This window comes from Micromys minutus (genome assembly GCF_963924665.1).
Source record: "Micromys minutus genome assembly, chromosome: 2".
NCBI classification, from domain to species: Eukaryota; Metazoa; Chordata; class Mammalia; order Rodentia; family Muridae; genus Micromys; species Micromys minutus.
Window position 1 is genome coordinate 97,166,020 of NC_137971.1, and position 12,847 is coordinate 97,178,866.

The 12,847-nt window shown below is 46.6% G+C and overlaps 1 protein-coding gene across 4 annotated transcripts in view; it reads right to left on the reverse strand.

Annotated features, from left to right (window-relative positions):
- Positions 1 to 12,847, reverse strand: part of TENM4 (teneurin transmembrane protein 4) — a gene marked incomplete at both ends in the record, with an annotated part of 342,954 nt that overhangs the window by 39,095 nt on the left and 291,012 nt on the right. For 3 of the 4 annotated variants that reach the window (XM_080912630.1, XM_080912629.1, XM_080912628.1), the window contains 3 exons: positions 3,003 to 3,235; positions 9,812 to 9,832; positions 11,786 to 12,035. In XM_080912630.1, the coding sequence (XP_080768756.1) occupies positions 3,003 to 3,235; positions 9,812 to 9,832; positions 11,786 to 12,035 (504 nt within the window). The remainder of the gene's footprint in view (positions 1 to 3,002; positions 3,236 to 9,811; positions 9,833 to 11,785; positions 12,036 to 12,847) is intronic. The other variant, XM_080912627.1, reaches the window with a different exon arrangement.

The window sequence follows — 12,847 nt, forward strand, 5'->3', positions numbered from 1 at the left end:
CAATGAGGCCCTGTCTCACAAAATAAATAAATAAATAAAAAATGTGGAATGACATCTCTGGTCTCATACATATGATTGTACACACGGCCTCACACTAGGAATGATTGTGTAATCTTGACATGTGCCTGTGTACTCCCACAACACACACATCCATATATACACATACACACACATACACACATACAACCACATACATATACACACACATACACCCACATACATACACACACATACACACATAGACACACACACATACACACACATACACACACACACACACACATACACACACATACATACACACATACACACACATACACACATACACACACATACACACACATATATACACACATACACACATACACACATATACACACACATATACACACATACACACATACATACATACACACAAATACACATACATACACCCACATACATACACACACATATACACAATACATACATACACACATATACACACACATACACACATACATACACACATACACACATATACACACACATACACACACATACACACATACACACACATGCACACACATACACATACATACACACACATACACACACATACACACACATGCACACACATACACACACATACACACACATACACACACATACACACATACACACATACACACACATGCACACACATACACATACATACACACACATACACACACATGCACACATACACACATACATACACACATACACATACATACACACACACACACACATACACACACACACACACACACACACACACACAGTAGTGGGGTGAGGAGAAACAGCTGACTTGGTGCTCTTAGCTCTCAATACTCATTAGTGCCCATTCCGACTATGCGAAAGCAGACAGAAGCTCTAAGGCTGCCAAGGCCTGGGTGGGTTCTCTGGTCCTTGTGCCTCTTCCAGGCTTCCAGGGACCTTTGAGTGATGGCCACCCCAGAACACTCATTCCACCCCTCTTTAAAGGACCAGGAAGCTGAAAAGGACGTCACACCAATGTACAGGCAGCCTCGGGGCTGGGAGTCTTTGAATCTAGGGGTCCTGTCTAGAATGTCAATTAATTTCCTTCCTCAAGCAGCAGGACATGAGTCAGTCCTGCTGCCTGTCTGCCTGGCTATGCCCTGTCTCTCTCTTCCATCTGCCAGGACTGATGAGCGCTCCATGAACAATTGGGTTCCTTGTTTACAGAGTTGGCTGCGCAGGCTAATAGAAGTGATCTGTCCCCTGATTAATTACTTCATTTTTTTCTCCTTTTGTTGTGCTAAATAGACGGACATCTTTTCTCCTCCCTCTTGCAAAGCGACTGCAGCACCCTTGTCATTTCTGTCTGGGTTAATTACAGGCTTTTGGGCAAAGGTACTGCCACTCCATCTGTGTGGGTGAAGGAGGGGACCACAGGCATGCAGAACAACAGGGAGATGCCAGGAGGGAAGAAACGGTTTAATTCGAAGAGAGTAGGATGGTGCAGTGGACAGGGGCCCGGAGCTCATTTAGCTTAACCTGCTTACAAACTGGGAAACTGAGGTTCGAAAGGGGACAGCCTGAGGGTAGTCTAGAGGTGGAGAAAAATCACCTGACCATTCCATTAGTTAGGTATATAGTCTGTCACGATGCTTTATGATCTTACATGACTACATAATACATGGTAGTGAGACTATTGGGGATCTCCAGTGATGCTGTGTTCACTAGGTATCTAGTTGTCTGTACTAGACATTTATGTTCCTGACATTTAAATTGGATTATGACTGCACAGAATAGTTCTGTAACACAGAGGAGGAAAATGAGGTTCAGAGAGGTTAGGCAACTTGTCCAACATCACACAGTTACTAGATAACAATGCCTGGATTTGAACACATAAGATTTCTCAAGAGTCTTCTGCTCTGATTTGAAACCAGACCTTGAAATCTGGTCCTCTTTAACATTATAATTGTTTCTAAGAGTTTTACAGGACAGCATGTGAAATTTACCAACTTTGGCTCCCAGAACAATCTTAAGAGGCAGGGGTAGATGGTATTATTACTCTGGTTTTATTGAGTAGGTCCCTGAGGCTTAGCTAGAAGTCCCTGGCTGTAGGGTTTGCTACACAGTAAATGCCTTACTGAAGGGCTCCCCTTGTGCCAAGCTTCCTCAGTCTCCAGGCATTCAGGTTTCTCCTGGCCCTGAGCCCCGGTGGACAGCTCTTTCATCTTGGCATCTCAAGAAGCGTATCTACCCTCTCCTATCAGAGTGCTTACCAGCCAAGTGTCATTGCTTCTGAGACAGTGAGCTTTGCTATGCATTCCCAAGCTCTGTGTATTTGGTATATACATGATGAACAAAAAATTAGAGGTTCATCTCTTTCAGCATACCTCATACGCAAGGAAGACACGGGACAATGCCTTTGCATAACAGTGTCCGAGAGAAAGCCTACACACCCAGTGGGAGGGAGCTGCTCATGGGATGGATCCTTGGTTTGTTTGAACTCTACACAGCTGTTAAAAATGAGTAGCTAGGAGAATATTTACTGTCATGGAGAAGTCATTTGGCATCGTTTAAATAAAAGCAGCTTGCTAATGGAGTGCTTGACGTTTCTTCTTGTTTGACTGCACGGACTAATGTGCACAAACACTCAGAAGAAAAGACAGGAAGAAAGACAGGTATTGTTAACGGGGGTTGTTCCCAGCAGGTAGAATTATCACAGTTCCTCTGTGTACACACACTACAGACAGACAGACAGACAGACAGACAGACACACACACACACACACACACACACACACACACAAACTGTACGTGTGTATTTGACATAGGCAATCATTAGCAAGAGGACACACACACACTCCCTCCCTCAGGTCTCTTGTTGATGATTACTTATATCAAATAAGGACACACAGACACACAGACAGACAGGCAGGCAGACAGACAGACAGATAGACACAATTTCAATGACAAACAAATGTTATTGTTTTAAAAGCAAAGCCTTACCCCTAGGATTAGTAAGTGTGGCTTCAGTGGCTTTCCCACCGTCTCCGCAGCGAGTGTCATCAAAGGGGAGGCACTGGTCACCGGTTCCCGCTACCACCTCAGAGTTCTTGACCAGGTCCTTCACCACTGTGGTGGACTTGACCTTGAAGACCCGCCGGCTGTTGGTGTCAGACAGGAAGACAGCCCCACTCATGGGGTCTGTAGCCAGGTAGTATTTGTGTGCTGGGCTGTGACTGCAAGAGAGTTAGGGCTAGGGTGAGCACTTTTCTCTGTCCATCATGTAGCTAGAGATGTACAATATGACATACCGTCCTGAACATGCCAGGTCTCATTTGATCTCAGAGCTAATAAGGGTTGGGGCCCTCTTTTTACTTGATGGGTGAAGGAGATATACAACATGAATCCCCAACCCATTTGAATCTGAGCAAAATGCTCTTATGAGGATGCTGTTTTCATTGTGGATGAGCTGAGAGCTTGGCCTAATGATATCTTCTCTTACTAATGCAAAATCTCCTTTCCTAGCCTGAGGACATGGCTCAGTCAGTAAAGTGCTTGCAAGCACTGGAGTTCAATACCCAGAACCGATGCTAAAAACAACAACCAACCAACCAACCAACCAACCAACCAACCAACCAACCAACACCAACCAACCAACCAACCAACCAACCAACCAACACCAACCAACCAACCAACCAACCAACCAACCAACACCAACCAACCAACCAACCAACCAACCAACACCAACCAACCAACCAACCAACCAACCAACACCAACCAACCAACCAACACCAACCAACCAACCAACACCAACCAACCAACCAACCAATCAACCAACCAACCAACCAACCCCTGCCAGCTGTGGGGCCATGTCTTTGTAATTACAGTGTTTAGGAGGCAGAGATGAGAGACTCCAGGGCTTACTGACTAGCTGGCCTTGATGAACTCTAGGCCATTGAGAGACTGACTCAAAGGGAAACGGGGGTATATGGTGCCATCAAAGGTTGTTCTCTGGTTTCTACATGTCTACCTGTTCACACATGTGCCCTCACACACACACACACACACACACACACACACACACACACACACACACATATACACAATACACCAAAAAACCCACTTTTCCTCTTGCTAATGATTGCCTACATCAAATGCTAAACACATACTTTATTTCCTCTTATGTGTATTTGTGTTTTGCCTACATGCACATATGTGAACCATATATGTGTAGTGCCCACAGTGGCACAGAAGAGGGCATCAGATCCATTAGAAATAGAATTGTAGACTGCTGTGAGCTGTGGGTACTGGGAACTGAACCTAGGTCCTCTGGAAGACAGCCAGTGTTGTTAATTGCTGAGTCAGTTCAACACATAAAAGCTTATCAGTAAATCTTGTCACAGGAGACCTGCTAACCCAAGATGGAGGTGCTTCACTTTAAATAACAACCCAAGGGTTTCAACAAGCCTATATCTCTAAGGTTTTTACAGTTGACTTCCAATTCCATCTTGGGACTGACAGATATGACACTGGCTAAAGCTGCCTGCTGCCAGTGTCTACCCCGTTTCCAGGCATTCCTAACGGTAGGTTAATGAGGAGCCCGGGTGTCTCCATCCTGCAGTCAGGTATGAGATGTAGGATCACTTTCTAATTTGCAGCAAACTCAAGGAAAAGAAACAGAGCAGGGGAACAGTACTGACAGAGTTACTTCTGGGCTCTGGTAACAGGAAACAAGTCTGATCATGCAGAAATGTGAAAGGGATATTTCCCTTGGAAAATGCCCAAGGCATGAAACCAGATCAGTCTGGACTCTGTGGGTTCTGAAATTTGGGTCCCTGGACCTCAAGCTTCCTTCATCTACAAGATGGTGTTGTTAGTGTGTATTTACGATTTGGGACCATTCCTATGAAATCACATGTGTCTCACATGTAGTATGATGCACGGCACACAGGAGGTACTCAACAAACACGTCTGCTGCTTGCCTGTGCTTGCCTTTGGAGGTGACTTTCAGGTAGGGATTTCCTGCCAAGTACAGATTCTACTATTCAGTGGTATTGATTACAACTTCCACGTCTAGAGCACAGGGATGCTGGGCTTGCCACTGGGAGCCCACTGTGATGTCAATTTTCAGCTCCTGTGTGTGGCCTGATCATGTCAATATTGTCTTCAAACAGCATGTCAGTATTGTACATTTATCAAGGATAGAGACTAATCCAGGTTCTTTGGAAAAACTTAATTTTATAAACTGGTGTTTATTACACATAAAGTTTGAGGCACGGTGTGCATGTGTTTACGTGTGTATGCATGTGTGTGTGTGTGTGTGTGTGTGTGTGTGTATGTGTACCTCTGTCTCTGTGTGTGTGTGTGTGTGTGTGTATGTGTACCTCTGTCTCTGTGTGTGTGTGTGTGTGTGTGTGTATGTGTACCTCTGTCTCTGTGTGTGTGTGTGTGTGTGTGTGTTTGTGTGCCTCTGTTTCTCTGTGTATGTGTTTGTGTGTGTGTGTGTTTGTACCTCTGTCTCTCTCTGTGTGTGTGTTTATTTGTATGTTTAGGGCCATGACATCTTAGTCTGGCCCTGACTTCTCATGATTAGAAACATCCATTGCTTCTGAAGTCCAGACCTGAGGCTCTCTTATTGCTTTCTGTTCTGTGCTGGCGTTTCCTCTCCAGCCCCAGACCGCTATCCCATTGCCTCCTAAGGAACAAGGGCAGGATCCTCTTCCTCAGACCATTTTTCTGATCTGATCCAAACCCCACCAGGTTGCTTGTGTGTTTCAGTTTGCAGCACTCTCCCATCTTTTAGAGGAAGCACAGATCTTCTAAGCCAGACATAGCTCTGTCCCTTCCTCTCAACCCCACACTAGCAACGCCCATCCCGGGCCCCTTGGTGCATCTGGCCCTGCCTCTGCCCACTCCTCTGCCCTGCTCCTTCTCTCTGCCATCTCTTCTCAAGGAAGCTTTGCTGGCAAACGTTCCCTGGCTGTTTTTCCTTTGTGGCTTGGGGTTCATACTAGCACAAGGCCTAACGGTTTATATGTCTCTCCTAACACTTTTCAGTACTTTAAGGGGAAACGCCTAGATTTCAATCCAGTCTGCATTTCCAGTGCCTGACTTGCGGCCTCCAGCCCTTCAGAGCAGATTGTCGTAAATAGACGACACGTCTGTTTTCAGTCTATCTAGGTGGGATTTGCATTCAAACCACTTAGCTTTGCTTCTCCTTCTCATGGGGTTGGCAGTAATATCACAGACGTCCTGTTTATCTTGAAATGTTCCCTTGGGACTTAGAAGGTGGCAGAAATTTAATCTTCCCAGACAACCCCGGTCCTAGCTTAATAAAACACAGTGACCTTAGATCTTGCTCCATCATGACGGAGCATCCCGGCCTCCCAGCTTCCCCGTGACAGCCAGGAGGCAGGGGGACTATTTCATTTCTGTCTGCATCACTCATGATAAACTGGTGCTATCTACCTTGGCAGAGAGAGGACCCCGAGGGAGTACGGTGGCCGGCCCTGTCCACTTAGATTAGCCCCTTGAGTTTCCAGCTCACATGGCCCTGCACTGCCCTGGAGAAGTGTCAGTCACGTGGGAACTTCTTAAGTGGGTGAATTCCAGGAGATGGTGACTTTGTCAGGATTGCCCTAGATCCTATAAAAGTTAGGGCTGCATTCCTTATGCTTATATGGTGGATGGCTTTGAAGGACAGCTGCTTGCTCTGAGCGAGAAGGTGAGCGTTTAACTGGGGCAAGTCAATGAAATGGTTGTGACCGTCAGCTGTCCTGGAAGAAAGCTCCAGGCACCTTTGACTTGCCTGTCTCGAGAGCTTCAGCCAAGCACTCCCTCACCTGGGCCACTATTCCTGGCTCCCTACTTCTTCTGCTGTAAAGCACACTATTTCCTCATGTTTCCACCAGAGCTGTGGCAGATCTTGCTTCTAGTGTCTGTGGTACTCCCTCCGCTTCTTCTCTTGTCTGTTCCTTCACTAAAGCCTTGAACTTGGAACTGGAGAAATGGTTCGGTGGCTAAGGACACTGGCTGATCTTCCAGAGGACCTGATTTCAGCTCCCAGCATCCACTCGGTAGCTCACAAACACCTGTAACTCCAGTCCTAGGGGATCCTGTGTGCTCTCTGGCCTCCAAGTGCATTGCATGTGTGCGGTACATATACAGGCAAAACATCCATATAAATAAATTACCACCACCACCACCACCTTCTTGAACTCTTCTAGGATAGGGACTGACGTCAAGTCCTAAATGACCCCATTGCATAGTTTTAGAGGAATTGTTAAGAAAAGTTCTGCTGAATCCATGAGAGAAACAATGAATGCCTGAATTTGGCTCTGCCCGGAGGAAACACAGGGAGCATCCCATCTGTGGCTATCGATCTTAAATTGATGGCTCTGTATGTCAGAATCATCGGCAAATTAGAAGCAGCCTGAGCAAGCAGGACTTGAAGGGGCTGGACTCTGCCTTTGGTGAATCCTAGGTATAGCCAGACTTGGGAATTAAGCAGAGTGTCTCCAACCTTAGCGTGCAGAGGACGCTCTTGAAGGCATTACCAGGATGCAGATTTCAGTTCCACGGCACAGAACATGGTATCTCTGCTATTTCCTTGGCACATCAGCACTGTATTCTGAATTCCTCGTGACGTACTGCATATAGATCTGAAGGCATGTGGTGGAAAATGCCCCTGTCAGAGGCCCTAGAGGCCCCGGAGACCCCAGGTCTGTGGACAGCGAGCATTTTCAGGCTCTAAGGACTGTGTCTAATCCAATTTTGATGGCTGGGACCCTGAACAGAGCCAGATGCAGAACTAGATCACAGCCCCACTCTGGAGCTTGCTACAGAGACCTCCAAGGTCTCACACTGTGTTCTAGCTCTGGCAGTGTAACCTTTGCTGTGGAAACATTCCTGAAGTTAGTGAGTTGGAGTCAACCCTCCCTCCTGCTTTGGGAAGGAGTGGAGAAACTATCGGTAGAGATCGGGAGCATGGGGCATCTCTTGTGGTGAAAGACTATCTTTTCTCTACTTCTGAGGAAGAAACCTTTTTTGGTCCTTTGAGCAAGGACCCTCATTCGACCACTTTGGACGCTACCCTAACAGGAACTAGTTTGTGTGTTCCCACCAGTAGGCAGAGGTGAGTGCTGGAGCCAGAGAGACAAAGGATCAAACCCAAACCCAACCGTATCCACTTATAACACTTGCTTGGGCATACTGCTTTGCACCTCCAAGTCTCTGTGCTTAATCTGAGGAATGGGGCAATCGCTTCTACTTCAGAGGCTTATTTTAAGGATTATAAACTATACAATTGAATATAAGCCTATGCACACAGTGTCTGGTCTAATAAAAATCGATATATTTAATAAATGACAGCTTTTTTGTCCTTTTTTAAAATTTTGAGACATGATCATATATATTCCAGGGGACCTTGAACCTACTAGGTAGTCAAAGATGATCTTGAGCTTGTGATCCTTGTTTCTCATCTCCCAGGTACTGGGATTCCAGGGCTGGAACACCCCACTCAGTTTCTGTGGTGCTAGGAATTGAACCCAGTTCTTCAAGGTACTAAACAAACAGCCTACTAGAAGCTTAGTGTTTAAGATTTGATCACTGGTGTTCCTTCTTGTTTTTACTGTTGGTCCCAATCTCTGTTGAATTTACCTTCTTATATGCATCCTTAGTTGTCAGAGGACTCAGTTTCCCTTTTGGGGGAAAGATGAAGACATCTTATCATCATGCTTATTATAATGATAAGAAATTATGGTATGCTAATTACAAAGCCAATGTACAGAGATTGTAACAGTTATTACAAACACTGGTAACATGTCTTTCCTTAGCGATTTTTGGAATTCCTCTCTGTGCCTGAAAAGACAGAATAGTTTGCAGAGATCCTTCTTTTTTTTTTCCTTACACTAATTTTTAATAACTTCAAGGTAAAAATGAAAGTTCAGAGATGGAGCAATTATTTCAGGGCTATACCTCTGGAGAGCTTCAGTAGCCTTGTCTGCAAACTGGAAATAGTAGATGCCCATCTCACAGGGTGGACTGGACATAAGATGGTATGCATGTGAACTGTCTAATTCTCTATGCAGCAGGTACTCCACAATATGAATTATTACTGAAGATAACTCATGCACACACACATATCTACTTACATACGGGAGTGAACTCAGAAATGACTGCTGGCTCAGGCTTTGCCTGTCTCTTCACTATCCCAAAGAGCCTTCTTTTATAGGACCACCCCATATGCCATTTTGATCTGAGCCTTACACCGATAGTTGAGAGTCACTCCTGTGTCTGCTCATACTTGGTTTTCATACCTACATGCTGACATGGTTCTGTGTGAGGACTGTTCTCTGCATGAAGTCACTGTGACATCCTGTCTGGAAAGATCCTCTGCAGGGATCCCTGGCATCCCAAGTACTCCGACTTTGAGATCTGCAACCTACCTACTTTCACAATCTTCACCTGTGTAAGAAGGTCCCACCATGGCCAGAAACTCACATAGACAATCTGCTATCCTAAGACTTAAGCGGGTGGTGACCCTCAAGAGCTTCCCTCTATTACTCTAGTCTGTCAAACCTACAGACTATAGGACAAGGGTCTCACTATACCACTGGTACAAGGAATTCAGATCTTTGCCACCTACTCCACCACTAGGAGCTGGGTATTCTAACTGTACCAATCTCCTATCAGCTTCTCAACCACACAGGGTTCCTTTGTCATTGAGGCATCTGAAATTGACAGGTGTGGCTTACCATACAGCATGCAACAAGTCAGGGGAGAGGCAGGAAATTCTCCACTGGTTGGCTTACCTATGTCTGAAATCTTTATTTCTGACAGAAGACAGGAGAGCAGGGAATAGAAGAAAGAACGAGGTGTTAGCAGCAGGGTTAGAAGCATTATTAGCAGCTGAAAACTCGGCAGCAATGGTACTGTACAACACCGTAATAAATACAGACTTGGCAGCTGTGACACTGATACATTTTATAGTGGATACTCCTTGTCAGTGAGTTCACTTACAGGCAGCTACATATCACAGAGGGGGCCGGGCTCCACCTGCACTGCACCACTGATTCCGGAAAGAGGACAGGCTGATACAGTGCTGTTTCAGTGGGGGCTCAGAAGAGGTAGGAAGGAGCAGTTGGTTCTCTTCTTTGCACAGACATACACTCAGAGAGATATGCAGGCTTGCTGTTTCGGGTCTCTGCATTCATGTTTCTCTATGACAGTCTTCAAAACATGGGGGGCCTACCAAGAGCCTACTCAAATATGGCCTGGGGCTGGAGAGTGAGTGTAATTAGGGAGGGTATGACACAGAGACAAAGCCCAGCAGGAAAAGACCGGAGGAAGATGTCAGGATGATAATACACTGGGTTCTTCCCTAATTTTGTTTATTCCTCCAATCCTCTCGCAAGTGCTCCTCAACAGTAGTGGGAAGAAGAGAGAGAAACTACGTTATCTTATTTGGAGGATATGAAATTTAGGTTTGCTCAAAGTCGCACAGCTTCCCTGCTATGTTGAGCTGACCCTTGCTCCTGTGACTCATTTATGTTCATCTGACTGAAGCAAGTACAGCCAAGGGGTCAGTCCTTCTTCCCCGGCCAGTGCCTGTGTATTAACTTCATAACAGAGCAAAGGGGCAGAGAATAGTCTCCTGGGGTCCGGCATCTCACCCAACCTGATGTGTGGCTGCCTAGGTGCCCAGAGCATGGGAGCCTCACCGAGCTTCCCCAGTTGAGCTGCGTGGGGACGGATGCTCATGGTCAGCATGCTTTGTGGGGTATGTGGGGTATGGGAGCTGCATAGTAGGCTTATCCGAAGAACAGCACTTCGGGGGGGAGGGGAACGGTTCTCACTATGGCAGATGGCATGTGGCAGGGCTCTGTGACCGTCTTCTAGGTTTGGGTTCATTATTCTAGATGCTGGACTTTAACCGTGGGCTCTAAATTCTCTGAGCTTGCTTTCCCTTGTTTGCCAAAGGCTGATGATAGGCGATGCGTTACAGAACCATCACCTGGGTTACCAGTAAGAACCCTACTGCCTTTCCACCCACTTCAGAGGATGCCCTTCCATCCCAAATCATGTCTTGCTCATGTGGTTCTACCAGAATATGAGCAGTTTTTTTCCCTCCAAGACAGCTACTTGCTTAAACTTCTTCTGAATTTGAGAGTAAGGCCCCCCGTCTCTGAAGTACAGTTTTCCCTTAACCATAGACCCCACCTCTTGACAGGGCTTTGGTTCTAAAGAGATCTGGCTCAGGGACGTAGGGGACAATGCAAAGTCAAGAGTTGTTCCCCAGCTGAGGGTTGTGCTCCATTGCTCGTGGTGAGGAGTGGGGGTCGCCCCCTGTGGCTCTGCTGCACCCAGAGGGCTGACAGGCCAGGCCTGCATCAGCCTTGGCCTTCACTTCATCTCAACCCTGGCTGGTTGGGGTGACTGCCTCTGAGGAACAGTAAGGAACAGGGCCAAACTTGGTGGCATTTGCTTGCTGTGACTCCTTTGTTCTTACTAAAAGACTCTTGTAACTGATTCTATTGGGCAAACGCAGAAAAGGGTTTGGTTGCTCCGAAGGGCCTTTCAGCTGTTAGCAGCCTCCCATATCATACTGACGTGAAGGACAACTCTGTCTTCCTCATAGAGCACAGGGAGGCAGCACCCGGAGGAGCTGGGAAGTGAAAAGTCCCAGCTCTGTCCTGTCCTATGGTCCCCATGGATAAAGCTGTTGGGCCACATGCTGGCAAGGGGACATTACAAGGACTCAGGGGGGAAGACACACCCTTACATACCTCATCTCCAGGATGTTGGTGACATTTCCAGAGGGGAAGATTCTTCGGATGTAATTGAAGTCTCCCACATAGAGACTCCCATCAGAGCCACAGGTGAGGGCCACAGGGGCCAGGAGCTTGTTGCCATCAGCAAGACCATTGCAGCTGGGGCAGGAGATGCTCCTTCTGCGTCCATTGCCCATGATGCTGCCGATGACCGGGGGCTGCTGGGACACGAACTGGTTCTCTCCGTTCCCTTTGTGCAGGATGCCTGGGACAAGGAGAGATGCACCTAAGTGAGGGAACAGGGGCCGGGTCCCTCTTCCTTTGGTTGGCCAACGTTATCTTGATTTTGCAAAGCATATGAGGCCTTGGCCAGGCACTTTGAGATTCGCTGTACTATAGTGAAACCAATGATTCCCTGAGAGGCCCCACTGTTTACTGACTGAATTCTCACTCTAGGGCTATTAGGTGGCATTGCTACCACTGCTGTGACAGATGGAATAGACCAGCAGTTTAGCCAAGGCCCCACGGTCAGGAAGTAGGCAGGTCCAGGATATATCTACCCATCCCCACCAGTGTGTGTGTGTGTGTGTGTGTGTGTGTGTGTATGTGTGTGTGTGTGTGTGTGTGTGTGTGTGTGTGCATGTAGTATCTACATACACAAGTGTGCCCATGAGTACATGTGCATATATGTGTAGGTGTATGTAGGTGCATATGGGGCCACAGAAAACCTCCGCTGCTATTCTCCTAATTTTTTGATGCAGGGCCTCTCATATCCTGGAACTTGCTAAGTAAGCTAGGCAAGCTTGTCACTGAGCCCTAGGGATCTCTCTGTCTCATCCTTTCTAGGGCTTTGACTGAACGCTTATTCTACCATGCATGCTTTTAAAAGATATGTTTTATGTGTATGTGTTTTGCCTGCACATATGTAGGTGTATCACATGTGTGCCTGGTGCCATGAAGGACAGAAGAGGGCAGGGAATTGGATTCCCTGGAACTGGAGTTACAGATGGCTATGAGCCATTGTGTGAGTACTGGGAACAGAACCCCTGTCCTCTATGAGAACATAAGATCGTATTG